The sequence below is a fragment of the Venturia canescens genome, chromosome 9, assembly GCF_019457755.1.
Source record: "Venturia canescens isolate UGA chromosome 9, ASM1945775v1, whole genome shotgun sequence".
NCBI classification, from domain to species: Eukaryota; Metazoa; Arthropoda; class Insecta; order Hymenoptera; family Ichneumonidae; genus Venturia; species Venturia canescens.
The window spans coordinates 12,714,456-12,737,432 of record NC_057429.1 but is presented as its reverse complement, the minus strand read 5'-3'; the positions used below and the strand labels follow the sequence as shown (position 1 = coordinate 12,737,432).

General features: G+C 37.4%; 1 protein-coding gene across 2 annotated transcripts; it reads right to left on the bottom strand.

Annotated features, from left to right (window-relative positions):
* Positions 1-6,864: 6,864 nt before the first annotated feature.
* Positions 6,865-22,699, bottom strand: kat80 (katanin 80). 2 transcript variants are annotated; one of them, XM_043429390.1, is made up of 15 exons: positions 21,774-22,699; positions 20,870-21,000; positions 20,143-20,487; positions 19,751-19,941; positions 19,345-19,495; positions 19,020-19,183; positions 18,617-18,738; positions 17,938-17,991; positions 16,670-17,207; positions 16,198-16,486; positions 15,839-16,012; positions 15,527-15,603; positions 15,182-15,256; positions 11,292-11,411; positions 6,865-11,042 (listed from the first exon to the last, which is right to left on the bottom strand). In XM_043429390.1, the coding sequence occupies exons 1-15, from the start codon at positions 21,805-21,807 to the stop codon at positions 10,910-10,912; spliced, it is 2,598 nt and encodes an 865-aa protein (XP_043285325.1). In that variant the 5' UTR covers positions 21,808-22,699; the 3' UTR covers positions 6,865-10,909. The 2 variants fall into 2 exon arrangements, with proteins under 2 accessions (XP_043285325.1, XP_043285326.1); XM_043429391.1 differs by lacking the exon at positions 17,938-17,991 and having other exon boundaries at positions 21,774-22,697.
* Between the last annotated feature and the right edge of the window lie 278 nt (positions 22,700-22,977).

Here is a 22,977-nt window from a genome sequence, read left to right as displayed (position 1 = left end):
GAATTTACTATGCTGATTGTCAAAATTTGTGATTTACTTCCACTTATGAGTAAGTGCTAATCTGACACGATGAATGACACTCGAAAACAAAACGAAATATAGTTCTGACGTGCATCATTTTTTGCTATCGACATAAAGCTGTTTAGAATTGAAGGGAGGAAAAATTGGAAAATTGAAAAAATACTATGCTGTCTGTAATCGGTGGCTGAATAGTTTGAAAATTCTTGAAAAATAATATATTCCTCACTGTATGAAACGAATCCGTTTTCTGCGTGCAAAAGAACTATTCTTATCTCCAATGGCGACGTGCTGGTTTTAAAGGCCTTTCATGGAAAATATTCGATAAAAAACAATCAGCCTTGGAACACTGTTCGAGCGTAATTATCGAAAGTATAAAAACGGCGAGAATCCATATGAAAGCAAATTACACCAGATTTCGTCGTATTTAGCAAAAAAATTCGTTCACTTCTACCGAGCTGACGACTCAACTTGGGCGCTTGTTTCTCCTTCGTTACCTCAAACGTCTATTTTTTCTTCGTTGCTCGCACTCTAATTCAGCCGCCAGTCGCTAGAAACGTTACTGTCCCAAAATTCGTCCCTATTGAGAAAGGCACTCTTCCATGAGTCTAAAATTGAACCGCCATGATCCACCTAATTCTTCTGTTATGCGAAAAACCGAAAAAATTCAAGAAAACGTTTTTTTATTCAAAATCGACGTCGTGTCGAGCACGGAGTCGTCGTTTTCGGCGGATATCTTACTCCGTCCGTTCGTACTAAAGCCCACGGGGTATTGATCGAGGAGTTGGCGATGCTTCTCGAACGAGAAGACGCCCTCTTCAAATGCTGTTTTCGAACAGTCGGTAAAGGCACGTAATATAACGTGAGATTATATTTATTCCAGGCTCCATAGAAACGCATCGTTTTGTTGGTAGAAAAAAGCCAACTGTCAACTGGCAAGGTTGTGCCCAATGGAGGTAGCGTATTCATGCATTTCGGTAGTTTTTTCTTGTTTCTTTTTTGGAGGCTGACAGCCCGGGCACCTGGTTGAGACATTAGCCTCCTCTCGAACGAATGAAATACGCAATGCGAATGTGGAATTATCAGTTGGCTCGTCGAAAGGGACAAAAAAATCCCGTCGGCGTAACCGAAACCATTCCCTTTTCTCTCGAGGGTTGTTCCATCCGTCAAAGAGATTTTCCCTTCGGATATTACTGTTTCTTTTTTTCGTTGTTGTACTCAGCGTTACCGCCCCTCGAGTGGATTTTTAAGATGTGCTTGACACGAGAAGAGGGTGAGCACAAAACCCACCCCGACACGTGTCTAGCAAACACCCTTAAGCTTCAATTTCAAGGGGGTTTCTTCCTGCCTCGACCAATCCCGTTGCGAACGAGCCCTGCGACCTGATAGACGCGCAGGGCTAATTACCCAATGGGATTTGAGGGTGAGCAACCCTTGCGGAACTCTCCCGCCTCTGGAGTCCCTCCGAGCCAATGACGAACGCGAACGCGAGGAGACCGTTTCGCATGCTTCCACAAAGGCCGAGGGGCCACCATCGAATGAGGGGGTTGTACGTCGGGGAGCGGAGGGTGGACTTCCATCGTACTCCGAAATTAATGAATAATCAATGGCTCGAGTTTCCTGGGACAGACATGAGAACTCTTGCCATCTTTTAACATATCAACATTTTTCTGGCCTTGAATCACGTGCCATTTAGTCGAATCAATGAATTCTGTATTAGAGGCAACAACAAACTAGCGGAGTTTGAATAAACGAAAAAATATCAATATTTTCTTGATATTGAACCTTATTTCACGCGGATAAGTCGAAAATTAAGAAAATTGTGGTTCCTTTTTCTTGGAGGATGCTACGGTTTGAAGAGTTTGTGGAATTACGAACGATGACAGACATTTTGCTTCTGGATCTTCCAATAAATACGAAACGAGATTTTCCGACCGAATTCATACAAAATTCTCTTTTCCACTTTGTCTAGTTAGCCATTAACACGCATTTCGTGAAGCTACGAACACTTAAATTTAATCACAGCATTATAAACGAAAGTGATAATTGCATACTTTTTTCGAAAATACATTTTCCGCAGCACCCAGTATTTTATTCACGAACAACCATTTGTTTTATCATTTATATGATACGCACGTATACATCTGAATTATAAATGAAATATTTGTGTCCTGGATGACGAATTAATCATTAAGCTATATTCCTTTCACGAACCCGAATATTCTACAAATAAATGATTTTAAATTACAGTAAAGCAATAGTGCATCTTAAAAAAATTTAAGAAATCCATAGCGACGATAAAAATAAGGTTACCGAATGCTTAAAAGAGATATTAACGATACAAGTTGGAAAAATGGCAGAGGCAGAAGCTTTTCCTATATAACCGCGACATTTCAAAGGTTCAAACGAATCAGTTCAAATTTCGAGTGCCCCAATTTGCGCTACCAAAAAATACGCTCATGCGAAAGGAATACCTTAAATCTCGATAACCGTTGATAAATAATGGTTCATCCTCATTAATTCGATCTTAGCAATGACCACTAACTTTGTAGAGTTTCAAACTCTTTGCTGTGTTCACAGATTCAATGAAAATTATCTTAAGATGATGGATCAGTCGGTAATCACACCTCGAATTTTTGAAATTGAAACTCTTTGACACCGTTCGTCCGATTAAAATAATAAAAATGTCATCGTACGCAGCACGATCGCAAAAATCCGATGACATTTTTATTTTTTCGATCGGACGAACGATGTGGAAAAATTTCCTTTTCAAAATTTGCAGCTATCTCTCTCGCACTCACGGTTGCGATTACCGACTGATCCATCATCTTAAGGCCTTTCATTTTGAAAATCCTGGTCCCGGCTCGATTCAAACATTTCTCGGTACTTGAAGTAGTTTTAGTAAGAATAGTTTTATTCGGTGTTGTTTTGTCTACATTTAGTGAGAGTTTTGGCTTTTTTTCATCGAACATGTGTGCTGAGATCCTCGATATTAATTATTTGTCTTACGACTATTTGATGTTGTCTGCGTTGTTATTTGTGTTTTTGTTTCCGGTTACGCGCGACTCTTTCATTTCGAACATTGTAGCGGTTGATTTGAATTTGAAAAACTCATGGAAGCGATCCATGAGGATTTGCCGGTCAAAAGTACTTTTTTAAGGACGAAGTATAGAAACGACGTAGCATCAAGACTAAAATTAAGGGGTGCAATGGATCGCGCAGACCAGATGGATAAGATGCGCGCGTGGAGAAGCCAACGATCGTGAAGCTTCGAGTTTAATGAAAATGCAGGAGAGCACATGATTTTCTTAGTACGCAAGCATAACGATCGGAAAACGAAGGAATCGAACGAACTAACGAAGCTGTTAAAACACCCGATGTGCCGACGTCGAAAAGGGCAGAGCCAGGGGGGCTACGAAAAGTAATGATCAGCGAGACCGGAACTATAAAATGCTGAGGTACGTAGCGAAAGCCAAAATCATTCGAACGTATTGAGGATGAAAAAGAGAAGAAATAGAGAGAAATTGGAAACTTATTCTTGGTTAAGTGCTTAGCACTGAAGACGAGCCTCCTGAATCGAAGGATTTTCAGTTCGCAGGACAATGTTCCGAGTGGGGTATTAAGGCACGAGAAAAAAACGAGGCTTAGCAGGGCGATTAAAGAGAAAAACGGTAAAAAATACTTCAGGGGGTGGAGGTAAAGTAAAAGAGATGGAAAGATGATTCCGAGGAGACGAAAACGCGGAGAGAAGATTTCGCGGAGATAGAGATGATCGTATACGAGGACTCAAAAGACCGGAGGGCAAAAAGGAGCTGGCGAAGAGAGAAGGCTCAGGCAGGAGCTCTAAAGAATATAAATGGAAGGAATATAAAGAAGATTTTGACAGTTTCAACGCACAATGTCTGACGAGATGCGACGGAAACGAGTCGTATACGGTCGTACCGTCTATTAAATTATTCCATGCGATTCTCCCATACTCATTTATCGTTATACTGGCGGTACGCCGGCACGGAGGCTCATAAAAAGCTCAAAATTCGAATTTTGTCCTTTTATCTCAGGTACATGCCCTTAAAGTAGCAATATTCCAGGTTGGGTCCTTCGATCGGCCAATTAAGGTCCCATTCCTGGCCGGTGCAGGGTCGTTGATTCTCCGAAATCTCAGAAGCAGATCATAAAAATCTCGAGAGAAAAGTCATTTTTCTTCTCCGACACACCCCCCTTAAAGTAGTTCCTAATAAAATAAAGTCTCCTTAAAGCCTTGCTGAAACGATTCAAAATGGTGAGCGGGCTTGGGTTCGTCCCAGGAACAGCGTCTACGTGTAAAAAAGACTTTTTGAAAAATCCTGTAACGCTTCCTTGTCACGCTTTCCCGAGTGTTTGGAGTCTGGCTTTCAATGAGGTGTAGATCCAAATACTTCGTCGAAATAGTGTAAGCTGCGAAGCAAAGAAACAATCGGGGGGGATATCGATAGGAGTATCGTCGGCACAAGAGGGGGGGAGAGACGACAGGAGCCGCGTACCTATGTAAGGTTTGTGTACCGGTACAATATAATTCGTTTGTATATACCGGTGTATAGGCACATAGAAGGTAAGTATCGTTTACTCGGACTCGGGTTAATCCGCTTACCTGAGACACAACGAGCGAGCCCCGGCTCTTGTCGTCTTAGCTCTCTCCTTCCTCGGGCCCTTGCTCGCTCCTACCGGGCGTGTTTGTCGGCTCTTATTGTGTTACCACGTTTTGTGAGAAAACAGCATTTTCGTCGCTCGAGGTGGCGTCTAAAACAGACTTAACTTATCGCTCCGGCATAATGGACGGAAAATTCTTCGTTTTCATCTTTGTACTGTGCATTCACTGTATAAGCACATCACGACAGAAGAATTGAGACAAATATACTCTGTTGGACACGAAAAATCGAAAGCGAATGACAAAACGTTGTAACATTCTCGCTTTAGTCTCGTTACTCAAATCCACCTGTAAGCGCGATGCCTTACAAGCTTTTTGGGGACGGTGCCCTTATTTTTCACTCTTTTTATCTTAAATGTCGTTTTTTCCTCAAGTTTCATCATTTTTTAAAGCTGCGATATTCATAACGAATTCAGTGGCAATACCCTCGTTGCTGTACACGTGTTTTTATTACCCTTAGTCGTTTTACGATTTTCCTAATACTAATTCGTATATTTATTATCATTTTTAACCGTCCTGTGGAGGTTTTCTCGAAACAAATTTCACTAGTTTTTGCATTTTTCTTCCTACCTTCTCCACCATCCCGTCCATATTTAACTTCTACTCGCTTTATTCACAATAAAACGTTTTGATCTTCTTTTTAAAAAATCATTGACATGAGCTTCATAAAATAAATTACGAATTTGTCGTTTAAAAGACATACTGCTTCATGAGATCAAGCTTAATATGTGAAGTGGTGGTAACAGATATTTTGAAGGATCAACCAATGGTGCTCAAAGTCCTTTGTCGTTGACCAATCTTTAGGAACATATGTTTTTTTACCTGTCCCTGCTATGCCTAAACATAAAAGCACAGATTCTTTGTCAAGTTCGATTGTTGATCTAGAAGTAGTGTCGCAATTTTCAGGTCACCAGAAACTACGAATTTTCACAATTTTCGTTCATTTTTAGCATTTTTTTTAAATTTACTCAAAATGTTGGAGGTACATGAACGAAACGGAATCAGGATTTGGATTCTTCGCGTCGAAATGCATGGAGATAGTTTAGGCGAATGTTCAGACCACCTTTTTGTGTGTCGGTGTTATTATGACTGAACGAGGCATTGCTACGAATGTGCGTTTTCCATAATCCTGGAGATTCGAGCTTGCTAAAAATAAAAAAGATCGAGTTGAAGAAAATTCAGTAGTTTATTTTACTTGTAAACGTACCGGAAAAAACGACAAAAAATCACAAAATCGATGGAATGGATTTGTGATAAGAGCGTTGAATAAATGCAGCGCTCGATCAATCTTCGTTCCATCGAGATAGTAAAAAACATGCTCTTTTTTTTCTTACCGCGTCATACGTCTCGTAACTCGGTGTGAAAAGCGTCAGCTCGCACTAGACTGGCAGAGCGAAGGGTTGACACCCTTCCCCAAGAGGAGACTGCACACTTAATCCTATGAATACAAAATCCCGGAGCAAACACTTGGCACGCGCGATCTGTATTTTTTACGTCTGTAATATTTCACGGATTAGGGATAACAAACGGAAATTGCGTTACTCTGCATTTCACGCTCTTACGAAGATTGAGATCGATCGATCGTTTTTTATCGAGCTCGCATAGTGAAGCCTGCACTGGTACAATTGACGAGGCTTCTTTTTCAGTTAACCAAGTACATTATTTTTTATATCAAGGTCACTCGTTTATTTATTATTCTAATTTGTGTTCGTAGATATTTTTAGTGAAACTCCCGAGTGCGGTGGATTGCAATCGTTCGAAAATTGAGAATTATCTATTGAAAAATCTCACTGAGAACATGTCGCCGAGACAATTTCGATGTGATACTTAACAACTTCGCTGTGCAGGGATAAAATGCCATCGACGTTACATTCGAACAAAGCATCCTGAAAATTTAGCTAAAAACGTATTAAAAATTCATTATTTCTCGAAACATTTTTCTGGTCTGAAAGAAACTTGTGACCGACGCAAACGCCGATCCGAAGGGAGAAAAAACATTGATCGATGGCTGTCGAAAAACGTTATCGATAATTGAATCATCCTCGTCGCTTTATCTTTTCGAACTCGCCCGGATATTTTCACTCTGTTTATTCTTTTTCTGGAAAAGGCCGAAGTGAAAAGTCATTGAATTCAATCGAGTAGGATGAACCTTCGAGGGCACATTTTGATTTTTGTAATTAATTTTTTATTTTTATGTGTATGTGTATATTTGTTTTAATGAATATATTATTTTTTTACAAAAGCAATGTTTCGGAGGCCTCGCAGGCAAAACCTAAAACGTGACACGAAGGACAGCTTCGACGTCCACGTTTCTTGAATGATTTCGATACAATCATTCAACAAGCTCGTAAGAAATACACAGTTTAAACGTACAAAAAAGTCGTAGAGATCGCAAATATATTTGATAAGTCAATTATTCGTCACTTTTTATTTTTTCTGTATATTTTTTTTACTTCAACGCCTACGATAAGATTGTTCAAACATTTTTTCATTGCACGCTCCATTCAATCGTGGCAATTCCTCCTCTGTGATGTCTCCTTACTTTAACAGGTATGTTTGTATTTATACGTTTGTATTTACATCGGTCTCTTGTCCCTTTTCCTCATTTCTTTTCATTTCATTAATAGTTTTCAATTATAATGTTTTTTTCTTCATAACCTATGCGTACAGCGTTATCAAGAGGCGAAGGCCATCGAAATCACACAATTCCTCGCCTCGAAATGGGGGTTCGGTGTTCCGATCGAGAAAAACGATTGACTCGGACTATCTTTCACTTGCCCATTATCTTCTTTTTTTGCGTGGACTCCGCCGCTCGAGAATACTCAACGTAGCCTTCGAAAAGCCGGGCTTTTCGGAGGAGATTGAGCCACTCGGAATATTCGATCGAGTCAATTCGCATGTTTTTGTTCGTCAAACTTCTACGTTAGGTCTAAGTGCAAAATTATATTTTATCTTTTTGAAAAATACATTTTGGACGGATTTTTCGAATCTTGCCAGCGGATATTAACGTGCGGAGGACAATACGTGTTAGAAAAATACTTCGGAAAACGAATTTCTCAATTATTCACGATATTTATCAAGTATCTGTCTTCTAATTAATGCCGCTTTGGAAATTATGCCAAGAAAATTATTAGTTACGATAGTCGAGGTATAGAAAATTAAACTTCTAGACACCTCGTACGAAATACTCAAAACTGGCTCAGATTTTCAGAACTATTGATAGGCGAAAGATTGGAAAGTGAAAATATCTGGAAAAATCTTTTAGATTATGTGATTTTTCTCCGCTACATCCGAATGATTGGGGAGGATGTGCAACGAGTTCTGAAAACCTGCATAACTTTATTCCCATAAATCGGTAAAGATATTCGAATTACTAAGATCTTTAAAACTGTATTTGATCAAAAATGTTGATTCGTGGAAATTTCATGAATTATGGAACTCAGACGATGAAATTCGTCGATTTGTAAAAAAAGTTGCAGAACATTTTTTTATTTTTTCTCTCGTTATTTCACGTTCTTTCAAATTCCCGCTATTCTTTACTGTTCTACTATTTCAGGTTATCAAATGGATTCACTAACCGGATGTTGTTAAAAAATATTAATTTTTTGTTAACTTTCGAAATTGATGTAAATTTTTCCATTAAAAACATCCAATAATCCGCTAACTAATTTGGATAATTTGGTTTTTCAGAGTTATTCTTGACACTCAAATTATTTAACCCGAACATAAAAGCGCAATGATTCAAGTAAATCAAAAGTTCAATAAATTCGATACCGTACTTAATGAATTTCCTTCCAGCATTTTTTTCATTTTCTATATTGATAGAATCCTTCTGTTATATATATAAAATTGTTATATGTTACAAAACACTCCGTTGTTTCCATGATTTCTATTCACCACTTATCGATGCATCTTCTCGTAGTATCGCAGGATTAAGGGGCGGGGCTTTTCTATTAAGATTTTGGGCCGAGCATTCAGCCTAAAAATTTTAGCTACCTCAATGACGTTAAGAGCCTTTCGAACATGATTATTAGCCCAAATTTCGAACACAGAGAGTTTCAATATGATGGAAACCATTTTTTCACGCGTCGTTAAAAATTTGAATTTGAATAATTACACATAATTTAGACAAAATAAGAAAAAAAACGTATTTAGCATAAAAACGTGAACATAATTCTCACGAAGCACAAATCAATTGTTTAAATTTTTATTGAAAAAAAGTGTCAGAAAGTAACGTCGAGTTAAAAAAACGTTTTATAATCGAGATGCTGATTAATCGTGACATGAAAAACCAAATTATTCCGAAAATGTTAAAAAAAAGCCATATGAAACCAGAATCATTGACAAACATCGTTTACACGCGTGGTCAAAAGAGTCACTTTGAAAAAACGACAATATAAGTTGTTCTCGGGATTCGCTAGTGTTTTTTTAACGAACTAACGAGATTATTGAAAAAGCGATTTATGTAATTACGGCTCAATAATGAATAACAGCAACATTGTTACGAGAGAAGAAAATATTTTTGATCCCTTTAAAAACCTTCGATTCAACGTGACTCTTGGCCACGATTTAATTGTTAAATTTCGTCAACGAAATCCTGCATGTAAATTTTCAGATAACGCTATTTTCGGTAGCTAAATTTTTCCGAAAATCGATTAATATTTCATCGAACTAAGATTTTCGCGTGATATCCGTTGATGTGGCTCATTTCTGTATTTTATTGCCGTTGAAAATCGTCCGTAATATTTTGAGTTTCTTTTCAGAGATCCAATTTTACCATTTGAGATTTAACAATCTAATAATTCATGGAAAAATACATTTTGTTTAGCAGTCATCATTGAAAATGATTGACTGCGAATTACAATTATTCCTTAAATATACAAATCGCCACGGGCATCCAGTTATTTATAAGTGCTTAGTCTTCTTTATTATTTCTCGTTTAATCTGTTCATCAGAGATTTCGCGATAGCGGCAAGAAATATTCCTTGATTGTTACTTGTTTCCCTTTTAGGATTGGGAGGTTAGGGAGCATTTTTAAATTTAATTAACTTGCATTTGATCGTTCATTCGTCGTTGCCATATTTCAAGCATTTTTTGAGCGACGGACATAAATCTATCAAGAACGAATCCGTTCACTCCGCACAAGTCTTTCCACTATTTTGTCTTTTCATTTTCTCACGAAACGTTTATACGTTCGTAGGATATGGCATTAGAGGCAACAAGGGCCTTGGAAATAAACAACACGCGAAATTGTGCAATTCACTCTAATTATGTTTTTTTCTCCTTAAAGCGAACTGATTTTTTATATACAGGGGTGTCCTAAATACCGCACGTCCCTGAATTTCAAGTAAATGCTGATCGCAAATTTGTGGGGAGAAAATTCCGTATAATCTTTCTACTCGAACCGTTTATCATAGTTTATGGAAAATGAACCAAAACGAAAAGGAATTACAAACAAAATATAGAAATTTTGCGATGCACCCGGAAATGCGAAATTCACAGCTGTTTTTCGAATATTATGAACATTCATTTTTAGTCATATTAATACAAAAATGTTATCGAGCACGACTTAAAGGAAAAGTTCACGTCGATTTTTATGAATTTTCGCACTTTTGTTAATGCTCAGAATCGAAATTCCAGTGTATTTTTAAGTTTTCTGCTGGAAATGTCTCAAAACATTTTCACTTTTTAACTGAATAATTACTGTTCCTTCGAGGACTTCACTAATTTTCAGACACTTTGTATTTTTCGTCTCCCAATAACTCGATTTCTAATTCATCTGGTTTACATCTATTGGTTCAGCAAAAAAATTGCGATAAATATGACAGGTAACAACAACAACAAGAACTACAACAAAATTACTACGTTTTACAAGGTTTAACATGTGCCTGCATTTTTGTTTGTTTTTCTCTTTTCCTCTCTCTCTCTCTCTTTCTGCGCCTTTCGTGCAGAGCAGTCGCTGCAAAAGCATTTGGAATTTTCAGGGAATTCTTTTAAGAACCTACATACTTTTGTTTTCACTTGCGCGGATTTCGTGCATCCGCTCAATTATTTTTTGTTCATTGAATGAACGAATCAAACGTTGACATTTGATCAACCAGGATTAATGAACCCTCGTCGCGTACACCAAATTTTTTAGACATCACCTTCTATCAGCACCGGGCTTTTGCAATCTGAGTCGAAGATTCTTGGGTACCTTTGGCAGGGTCATTCCAGTGTCCCCATGAGGATTGTCAGCTCGCGAAAGGAAGCACCCAGTTTACCGGGAATCGACTGTTTCTTCTGGACTAGACTTCGCATTGAGACGAGCTTATCGTAACAAGAGAAGCACTTGTGATACCTGTGATAGATGAAAAATTATTATTGTCCAACTTATGAAAGCAGCTGAAGCCCAAAAACTTGGAAAGTCATTTCGTTTCATGATCTTACGATACACTCGAGTCCCCAGAAGCAAAATGATTCCAACCAGAAACAAAAGTTAGCCAAATTTTTTACTTTTTCTGTGCTCCGAATTGAATATTTCAAAAAAGTAGGGAAATTCCCAGATTAAAAATGATAAAAAACGTGATGTTTTTTTGGGTTTCTTTACCGTTCCTCGCGCGAAACATCAACCCCGATCGTCTGTATCGGAGCTTCAACGTTCGACTTGATGACTGGCGCAAAGTTTCGAAGGATCAGCCTCAAGGCCGTAATGCCAACGGTCACGTACCTGAAAACAAAAATAATGCCAAAACATTAAGAAACAAAATATTGCAAAATCTGGTCTGCATATAATGTACGGTGACGAGGTCGCCCCCGTGAATTCAGTTCCCGTAAATCGAACATCAAATTCATTGCTACCATTTCGATTAGACACGGACGATTTGGGGACGGAGATGAAGGAAACCCTTTATCGTTGACGAGAGGCGCGAGCGTGTCAAATTCGGGCAAACCTCGCAGAACGGCCGTGTTATTTATTGGGCTCGTTACATCACAACAATAAAGGGTTCCCGACGAAACTACGCGTTAAGGGTAGGTTAAGGTCAGATCCACGGATCAAAGAACTCGTGGTTCTCACTGATCCCTAAGAACGCTCAGAATTTTATAATTCCGAGAGAATTCATAAAAACGTATATTGACTAAGTGTAGTGACTTTTCGAATAATCGTTATTCAGTCGTCGTTACAGGGCAGCAGAATTTTTTGTTTCTCTGGGTACGAGAATTCCGGTGAAATATCCATCGGGAAGCCTTAATACGAATCAGTACGCAATTGTAGATACAATTACAATAAGTAAGAAACATTGCGATGTAGAATTTGATAGAAACGAGCAAAGCACTATTTAAGGAGGCACGTGCCCCCCCTACCTCTGCCCTTTCATCCCAGTCTCGCTGCTCGCCCCACTGCTTCGATGTTGTACGAAAGGGCTGGCAAATAAGTTTCAAAATTCATTGATGCCTTTTTTTCTCACGATCCGGTTAGAGGCCGTTTCGAATCGGTGAAAAATGCACCGTGAAAACGACCAGGAAATATGCAAACTTGAACGCGTTTTTGGGTGCTTTATTACTCGACTTTCGACGATGTTTACAGGTCAATTATGCATGGAGGTCAAATTGATGACATCTAAATATTCAACCATGTGAAGTACTAACTTCGAAGAGACCTGGAAAGGTATCAATCAAGAGAAAAAATTAATAGATTTATGGAATTTTAAATATTTTGTAAAAATGTTCGTTTTCTCGTGGGTTTACACAAAATAGAGAAAATTTGAGAACACCTTCAGACATGCAGTCGCACAAAACGTTCATTCATTGAAATATCATAAGCAGCTAAAAGTAAGCGTTAAAAGTATCCCTTAAAACTTCTTATTTAACTTAACTCTGGAAAAACGACGTAACGATACAGAGGCAAATAAAGTGAGCCTGATAAGCTCCAAAGAGAAAACAAAATGCTAATAACGAGCGGGGAAAGAGCCAGCCAAAAGTTTTACCGAACAGCTGCGAGGCGCCCGACAATTAGTCGAATTCATTTTTACGGTATTACGAACGGGTAAGCACGAACCATGAAACTGGCTAATTACAAATTTCCTGCTCATGTCAGTTCCGAATTGACATTGTTGACGCGACATCATCATACTTCGGACTTCGTATTTCCCATATGGTACGTTAAATTTCATGTGTTTTAGTTCCAACTGAGAATTCTGAGTCCAACCATAGAATCGATGCTTCATCAAAATTTTTTGAAATCACGAAATCCAGATTTCCTTCATCCAACGAAATGTGGTTGAAAAGAGGCCTCCCGTAAAGACTCGGACATTTGACGCTTTATTCCGAGCTCTCGCAGAGTCTTATTTTGACCTTAACTATGGAAACCTACATTCGTACTTTGGGGGGAAAAATTGGTTGATAATCATGTAAAAAATCATTGAAAAATATTTTAAAGATTTCAATAATTATCAATAAAAACATTTTTCATTAATTTATCGTTCGCTTGATTAACCGTAATCCGCTGGCCCTGAAATTAGCTGGTTCGATGGTAACCGGAAATTATGGGCTATTGTTCGACAAATCGTAGAGCAACAGAGTGTGACTAAATACCGGATCGAAGGTTTCTACACACGTATTTCACGTCCTGCCCCTATACACGCCCTATGAAATATTCCCTCGTCTTCTGTATGCTTCGGGCACATAGGAGATGGCTCGATCTCAAAAATATATTTGTTTGTGTCCCGAAAAGAGCCTTAACGTTATGTTGAAACATTTATTTTCAGTTTCCGAGGTGAAAAAAACTCGGTGGGGAGATTTTAAAATTGTATATTTGTAGTTAAACGAATTTAATTGATTTACGATGAAAAATACTCGAAATATGTCATTTGATATCCTATTTCATACGAAAAGGATGTGAAAAACGATGTAGTGGTAGTTAAATTTGAAATTCGTAGACGCTCTAGGCAAAGTGCTGATTCAAACTGAATAAGAGAGAAAATAAAAATGATAGATCCGAAGGAGAGACACGCGTGGAACGGTTCGCATCACGAAAGGGAGCGAAATCGAATTGTTGATATTATTTTGAGAGCTTAAAGAATCTCCCGATTGACACGAACGAAAAGTGGAGCGAAGAGGAAATCTGAGCGCAAATGATGCGCCCTTCACACTTTACTATTCATATTCGAACAATAAAAAGTGTCAGGGAAATAGAGCCTCGCATAAAGTTTGGTCCTCGAATTTGCATCTGCCACTATCTCTCCTTTGTCTTGGCTAATTTGTGGCACCCTCGTGAACTCGGCTCAGTCCCGAATCCCCGTTGTCGATCGATTCACGCGCATTTCTCATTCTCACATGCATCAACTCAAATGGATAAACGTTTCGATTTTTTTCTCTGTTGAAAGGGCTTTGGATCGTGGAGAGGGGCAAATCCTTCCAAACCTGATGGCTCTCGTCCAGACACACGTTGGCTCATTCATCACTTTTCTTACGATGCTCTTCTCTGCTCCAACTCTAGAAATCATTTTTTTTTGCACTTTAAGAAGCACGACTAATATTCAGGTAACTCGATGGTCGATTTTTCGAAAAACAATAAGCAAAAAGATAATCTCAGGCGAGCTTGGTGACGCGTTTCGAGGAACGTCTCCTAGACGCAAGAGGCAAGTCGATGCACCCGACTACGGTACTTTCTCGCAGTTGAAAAAACACCGTCACGAATTGCGGTGAGCGAAACCGCAAAAAGTTCGAGAATCTTCCACGGATGTTTCGCGGTCTCATAATTCCAGGGCTTTCGCTCGTGTGCTTGAAGACAAAAGAAAACTAACAATGTTTGTCATGGAATTATTTTTGTGTTGAGATATTCTTTCGTTAAAATTTTCCGATCCTGGTAAATACTGTACTTCGAGTAGTTTTCTATATTCATAACTTTGCTTATATCATCTACGTTTATTCTTTCCTTGAAGCCATATGTGAAGTAAATCATGGGTAGTTATTATCTTGTGACTCATGTTCAATAGCAGTCGCGCTCAAAATGTTTTGTAAAATATATTCAAAGACGCAGTTTCGTAATGTTAACCGTCCATCACTCGCGCCACAAAAGTTATGAATTCGAATATCGAATTTTTGAATTACGTTTTTCTATAAACTTTTTGGAATGATTTTTCTGAACTTAGAAAACTTTAGTTAATACTTTTTGTCGTCGAATTTTTTTTTCTTAGTGTTTTAGACTATATTCTTCCTCTTTTTTGCTTTGATAATTTACTCTAAAAAAGAAGCAGACTCTCTACTCGTTGCACAAGAAGTTTTTTCTAAGGGTTGGGGTTTTTCCGGATACCAAAACTCTCCGTAAATAACAGCATGTTCAAAGTGGATGGAGTTGAAGCCCCGAATATCGATACCAAAATTCACATAATGTTACATACATACAGAGTTATTACTGCGAGCAAATATTGTAACGATCACACGAGCCAAGACGTAAAATTCATTTAATTGATACATGTAATGATGACTTTTACTCACATTTCGTATTTGCTTTGAAGTAGTTCACTTATAGGCATAAGAAGAGAATTACAAAGATCAAGGTTCCACATCGTACTGGAAAAACAAAACAAACAACGATCGTAACGTATTAGATTGAAAATTGACAAATCATAGCTCAGCATTACGAAAAGTTGAAAAATCTTAAAAAATATTTTGTTCATTTTTTAATTTCCTGCAAAAAACAATGAAAATTGTTCCGTAGTTTCGTTGAGTGCACAATTAGCGAGTGCTTTCAGTTAATTGAAAAAAAAAAATTTTTCAACTCATGCAGAATAATGGATTTATCTTCAGTTTAATGAATCCTAGAAAAAGAAATAAACTCACGGCTTGAGAGTAAGAACCCCGAGGAGATCGACGATAACGGATAAATCATTCATGGCGACCGCTGAATCAATGGCAGACTGAAAAAAATATCAATAAAAAGAGTTTCATTATCATTTGCAGTGCTATTGGCGGGAAAGTAAGACAAAAAACGAATCGTCGAGAAATGAGTGAAAAGAATAAGCTCGACATGCAAAGAAAATCTAACATTCGAGACAAGCAATTTCCCATGGTCACGTATTGCCATGAAAAATTGCGACTCTGAAAAAGCATTATTTATTCTCAATTTGAAAAAACAACGAATAAATCTATTACCTTGAGATCTTTATTGTGCCAGAGAGAATAAATGATTTGTAGAGATCTTTGCCGACTAGTTAGAACCGCCATCATCGATTCATGTCCTCTCATCATACTGTTGATAACTTCGGCTTCCGACATGTCACCAAACACTCCCATCTGTGCGTAGCCCGAAGATTGGCCGTATTTATTCTGAAAATATATTTTTTACTTTTAAAAAAACATTCAATTACAAAGAAATTCGTTGACAATTCACTTCGCGTTTCCAATCTGGTTTGCTTATTTTCTTCAATTGAAGGTACAGAAAAACTTTCCTCCTCGAACCACTTGTGAAGTAAACTAAATCACAAACCGATTGATCAATGTCAATAACTTACGGGTAAAAAAGTATCGGCATCGAGTCCGTACGGTTTATCCGCGCTCATGGGCACAAACTCCACCTTTTCCGGATGTTCCGATGCTGGTCTGAGCTGAGGCACGCGCGATTCGATCTTCTGATGAGGTGTAACTTGGGCTTTCGTCGGCTTTTTCGTCGTCGCTGCATTCCTCGCTGACAGTGGTGTATTTCCGACAAAATTTCGATACGCTATTGTCGTTCTCGCTTGTCCTGTATTTGGCCGATTCAGTTGTGGATCCGAAGGACTATGCTTTATACTATTGTTCATTCTATAAACAAAAACCAATGAGACTTTATCAGACTTACATTCAAAAATATAAAACGAATGAACGGAAATCACTAAATTTCGGAGTTTTGGATTGCTTTTGGGCTTCGCATGGAAGTCAAACTGGCTCAATGAAATCGGATCAATGAAACGAGAAGAAGCATTAAAAACATAGAAATATACTCACTGAACGGGAAAATCAGATTCGTATTCTTTTTCACCGTCACGACAGCTGCTTTGTCGTTTCAGGTAAATTTTTGGCGAATCAGGACTCGGTGCCCGATTCTTGATATTGCCGTCATCAATAACGGGTGAAACGGAAGCCATTGGAGCGACGCGTGGAGTCAAAGTGGAATTCGATCGTTGAGGACCCAACGGTTGTTGATGAGCGCTCGAATTGTTGGAAGAAAATTTTTTTCCCGGAAGTGGCGTGATGCTTTGCCTCAGTGGTGGTATTTGAGCAAGATTCCGCATATTTCGTCCCAGCGCGTTATTAGCTTGTAAATTTGCGCGAATTTGACTGGTCGAAGTTATGGCGTTTCGTTGAACCGGCGGCGAAGACTTTATCGGATTAACTCGAACCGGAGCCGGTTTTGTTAACGATAATGTCGGCGGCGAAGAACTCGTTGAAACTGGAAGTGATTCATCGTACTCTTGACTCTCAGTTGTACTCAAATTCGACATCGACTCTGACAGATTTTGAATAATTTGTGGCTGCGCTGGATCTGTAAAATTTCATTGAATATTTCATTTCCAGTTGGACCAACGATTTTTTTTGCAATTTTATTACCTTTCGACTATCAGATATTCATTAAGAGGGGGAGATACACATGGAAATCCTGAAAATATATGATTTTCAGGATTTTTTTTGGTGAAGATAATAAACTTTTTTAATTTCAAAAATAATATAACATGCATTGTATTTACTTCGCATAAAATTGATCGGGAACTTTCACATTGGTGAACACACACACACCCACACACACACATGTGTTCACATGTTCAAAAACACATAACACCACTTATGGCTTCTATTTGAAATTACTCGAAGAGTAAAAAAATTTTAATGATTTCGAAAATTAAGTTATGGGACTTGCTCCTTCTTCCCCAAAAAGAATCCTAAAATTCAAGCATATCTTCAGACATTTCATACGTATTTCCCCCTTTAAATTTCACCGGATTTTTAAACTCTGTCCAAGTCCTGAAGAGTTTCGCTTCGAAAATAAATTAAACTTCGTTTTTTTAGAAATTTAACTTGGTTTTCTTCGGCTGCTACATGATCAGTTAACTCGATAACAAAATACCTTAAATGAAGCGATTCTGCTACAATTTTTATCGAGTGATATACTGTGTGTACCCAAGGAATAATAAGCACCCAAGGAATAATCAGGGAGAAAGGATGTAACAAAAAACTGAAAGAAAAAAAAGTGAAACTAAATTAAACAGAAAACTCACCTATTTCCAGTGGTTCTGGAAAAGCCGCGATTTCGGGGGGTGGCGTGCGAGACACTGCAACACATCGTGCTTAGCATGCTCATTCACATACTGATTACAACTTAATCAACTACCTCGATCCAATCAAGTCAAACGAGTGCCAAGTTTTTAATAGTAATCCAATTTTTAGTATAATGAAGGTATCTAATTTCACAGATTCGAATGAACGAATTGTATTGATCTAAAAATTTTTTAAAAGTTTTAGTTTTAAAGGAATATTTTCGAATTACGAAGTGGAATTTAAGGTCTCACTACGCAACTCCATAGAACCTATTGATAATTGACTTTTTTTTATCATATCTCACTTTTTTTTCGGCCAATTGACATTTATGGAAATAAACATTTTCCGAGATCGACTAACTAATTGTAGTGAAAAACTATGACCTTGTTACATCTACCTCAGCCAATGATCGATGCCATTCAAAGGTCAGAAAGAGGAATCACCATAAAAATTTAGCTCTCCTGAGACTTGTGTAGAACAATTGTTCACATCTTGAGTAAAGAATGTTGAATAAATGTATGGTTAGAGGATGCGGACATTGCAGCAGACATAGATTATAAAAACGCGTGAGTTTATGATTTGCACAATGAAGCACATATGCGAGTGTTAGTAAGAAAGTTGATTTTGTTTTTTACTCACGCGCTCTGTTTGGTTGAAAAACATTTTTGTATTCCGACACGTTGGGTATTTCGGCGAAGGTAGCTTCATCTTCGGGATCGGTACCAGATTTGTCAGCTTCTTCGATGGTTTTAACCTGCAACCTATTTTCAAAAAGTTATTCGTTGGAATATTCATTTGTACGTATGTCAATAGATTATCTGTGCCTAAACCCTTAAAATTGTTTCGACAAAGACACATGCGCTTTACTGCTAAAGAATATAAAAAAAAGGATTTGAGTGAAATTTATTGATAAATTAAAACTTATTGATGAATTTTATTGATTCTTATTTGAAAATGAAAACCCTCGGCCAAAAAGTTGTTTCATAAAACCTAGGCATCCGTTAATTTCGAAATAAAATAATTTTCAAAAACTCAGACTTACGCGTGCTTTTTGAGGCCAGATGGTCGTTCCTTAGAGAAACTTTTTCGTAATGAATTTCCATGATTAAATGATGTTCCCGCCGGTGAAACTCCACAGAAAGGAGATATTTTCTTCAAATCACAGACGTAGAGAACGACGTTGCCGGCATGAAAACTCGCACCGATCTAAGTACATAGAAAAGTCGTTTCTTAAATCAATTTGAATTTTTCAGTTTAAAACAGAAGTTTTAGAATTTTTCAATAATTTTGAAATAATAAGGGACTGATTTTGGCCCGCGGTTCAAGAGCATCGTTAAAAGAGTTCTTGGCTAAATAGATGAATTTACCAATTGGTTTTGTACTATCGCGATATCTTGAATTTTTCCCCATCCCGTTGGAACCGTGTCTAGAGCTCGCGAAGGTTCCCATCCATAAACCCTCAATATATCTTGACTTCCGGCGAATAAACATTCTCCGGCTTGACTGAAGTACAAACACCTACAACAGATAAATTGGTTGAGCTCGAAGGAAAACTTCACACTTTATTATGCCTTCAATTCTATGGGAAAGTTTCTTGATCAATAATTTGAAATAGTAGTTCATCATTAACGATTTCGTTGTCGGTAATACACCAAAATATGAAGAATTATTTGGTTAGCCCAGTGAAAAAACCACCGGTTGCTTCCGAAATTGTTGATGGAACGGATTGAGTGAAAAATCTGAATTTAGCAGACTATTTTTCATAAACAATACCTTATCGCCGTTGATTGATTTGGTTCGGTGGAAGACACGAGCTGGAATGATTCCAAGTCCCAAAAGTGAACTGTTCTATCGGCGCTTCCGGTTGCTAATAAGAATTCATGAGGATGGAATTCCACGGTAGTTGCCGGCCCCCGATGTTTCGAAAATTCGCTAAGTTGCCGTCCGGTCTTAAGGTCCCACAACTTGAGTCGAGTTGAAATATAACCATATAGATGGAAATCATTAATGTTCTTTGCCTCAATACCACTATATTGGTAATATTTTTTTTTTGTAAAATTCGAAATTTTCCCTGTTCATCAGGTTGTATATTTTGTAAAAAAATTGCTTTCTAAAGAAAAGAAGGGAATGGTATCAAAAAAGCAAATAGTATCATGAAATTTTACCTTGACCATGCCTTCTTCGCCGGCACTAGCGATCCAATGGCCATCAGGACTGAATTTTAAACTATTTACAGCTTGGTCGTGTCCTTTGTAAGTGAATATACAGCCTTTTTTCCGGTTGTCCCACAATTTGATAGAGGTATCGAGACCTCCGGAGGTTAAAAATGGTCCATAAGGGTGAAAATCCATGCATCGAATTCCTGCTTTATGTCCGGTCAACGTTCTCGTAAGCTTTGCATGTTCCAGGTCCCATATTTTGAGGGCACCCATTTGCGAACCAGCGCATACCAAATCTTCTGACTGGCCAAAACGTACACATTCTACAGGTGTTGTGTGGCCACTCAGGCTCTAAATTTCAAACACAACAAATAATTATATCACTATTTAAGAGATGTTGTATTTTCCCTATCTCAATATGGGCAAGCATAAATATATACAACGAATAAATTAAACATGAATGTTTTCATTTGCTTCCAGAGATTAACCATTTTATAACATTAAAGTGAATATCTCAAGCAATTCTTGAAAAATTTTTGTGTATCTTAATTCGTTACTATTCACCTTTTGCTTCTACTTCACCTATAATTTATCATTTGTAATGATAAATTGAAAAATTTGTATGATAAATTTGTAATGATAAATTGAAAAACGAAAAAAGTATTTTGCCTGCAGATTATGTTACTTGGATTTATAAACATCAAAGTATCAACAAAAAATAAAACATACTTACCATAATACAATTTTGTTTTCCGACGGCCCATAAATTGACTTTTTTGTCATCACCTCCGGTAACTAAAACTCTTCCTGATTTATGTCCAAGTGCAAGACAATTCACATTTATTGAATGAGCTACAAAATCCTCTGTAATGAAAAATAACAATTTGTGTGAGTTACTTAGAAAAACAAACCCAATATTTGCTAACCTTGAATCTAGATATACTTGGTACATTTTGCTAATAATATTCTATACTATTTTTTTAACACTGAAGATGAAGATCTGTAGATTGTGCAATGGAAAATCAAAGCAAACTGTCTAAATTCCATGGAAAGCATGGCAGAAAACGAGAGAGATATAGAATGTTGCATTGAGTGGTTAAGATAAACATCTTCAATATTGAAATACTGACATTCTATTGGTAATTTACCAACATTCAAATATTATAGTACACATGACAGATTAATTATGAACTTGTATGGAAAACGATTGAATTATCCTTTGAAATCATATAAAACTTCTTTTACAGATCCACGATAAAATATTTGTACAAAGAAAAAAAATTTAATATCTTATCATTTTTTTGCCTTATTCCTGTTTATGTAACCCAACAAAATTTTATAATAAAAAGAATTTACAAAAATGTATTGAAATTACGAATTTATACTTCAGACTAATACATTTTGACAAGTTCAATCTCTACAAGAGTACATAAATTTCAGTAGGAGTATTTTTTTCCCTCGTTCAATTTATGAACAAGCAATATGAGTTTTTGAAGAAAGTTTAAAACTGAAATACGCTATAAAATCTCCAGTAAGAAATATTTTTTTTAATTGAATTTTCAAATAAGATGGTTTTAACGTAACTAAGAACGATGGAGGTTAGAAAAGAAAGAAACGTTGTGGATTTTTTAACTTACGGAGTTTCCAGGATCTTTTTGTCGACGAGGCCATTCTGGGAAACTTCACCGGATTACGCCGTTGAAAGAACACGACTTATTTGGCAGTGACAACAAATCGGGTTCTCGTACCTCGAACCAACGATTTATTCTTTATCGAAGTTATTGTAGGACACATTTTGCGTCCTTAATTTTTTTTCTCCATTTTATCTCCACGTGATTTTTCCAAATCCGGCGAATAAGACTGTCATAATTCGATGAACGATTTTATTCAAATTTTTTTCATCTATTTTTCAAGTCTTATTTATTCCCTTTCTCTGACTATTTTGACGACAAAAGCACTTGCGAACCGCTGCCGCCGCCTCTTCACTCAACCGCTCACTGCCTCTGTAGCCTGATCTCACTCATTGCTTCACAATTTTTTTTTCTCTCTCTCTCCGGAGCCACAAGCCCAAAGAAAGATCCAAAGAGTGAGATAAAGAAAGAGAGGGAGAGAGAAAAAAAAATTACGTTGAGAAATGTTGAAATGTCTTGAGAGTCGTTGCTCGTTGCTCTTTCAAGCCAAAACAAGCTGATACACTGTACACGCCGTCAACCGTGCGCCGTGTCGCGGTCGTCGCAGTGTTGCTTTCATTCGAAGAGGAGATACTTCCGTCATCGCAGCAGTCAAGACCAAATTGGAAATGTAACCGTGCTCGGTCGGCCGTTTGTCACGAACGTAAAATTCATAGTGCCAGTTCGAGTTCTCTATATATTCTTTAAATGATTTACTTTGTCGAATATTTGCATAATGGTGGTCTCTGGTAGCGTAATTGACGTGTTTGGTAGTTTATAATAACTTTAATAAATTAATTTCAAGCGATGTGGAATCGCTTTAGTAGTGGAAAGATTTTTTGTTTCAATTTTAAACTATTCCAAAACTGAACCCTACTAGATCACTATGACTGTGAAAAGCCAAACCGAGCTTGTATATCTACCAATCACCGATAAAAGGCCGACAAACGATCCACATACGAAAAAAAAATGAGAAATCTAATATAATAGATAAATGCACATCCAATAAGCACTCAAAGTTAGCCTTTCATTTCGACTTTTCAGTTTTTTCTATCAATCGTATTAATATGGTTTTACGTGAAAAAAAAAAGACAAAAATAGATACTCGATACATTATTCATTATAAGCGATACACCCAAAAAAATTAGTCCCGAAAAACAAATTTTGATTG

Coding starts and splice junctions, on each gene's coding strand:
- kat80 (XM_043429390.1), bottom strand. CDS start 21,807: ATGGCCTCGTCGACAAAAAGATCCTGGAAACTCC. Junction 17,208..17,937: donor TCCAGAACCACTGGAAATAG/GTGAGTTTTCTG, acceptor GAAATTTTACAG/ATCCAGCGCAGCCACAAATT. Junction 11,412..15,181: donor CTTCAAAGCAAATACGAAAT/GTGAGTAAAAGT, acceptor TTTTGTTTTCAG/GTACGTGACCGTTGGCATTA.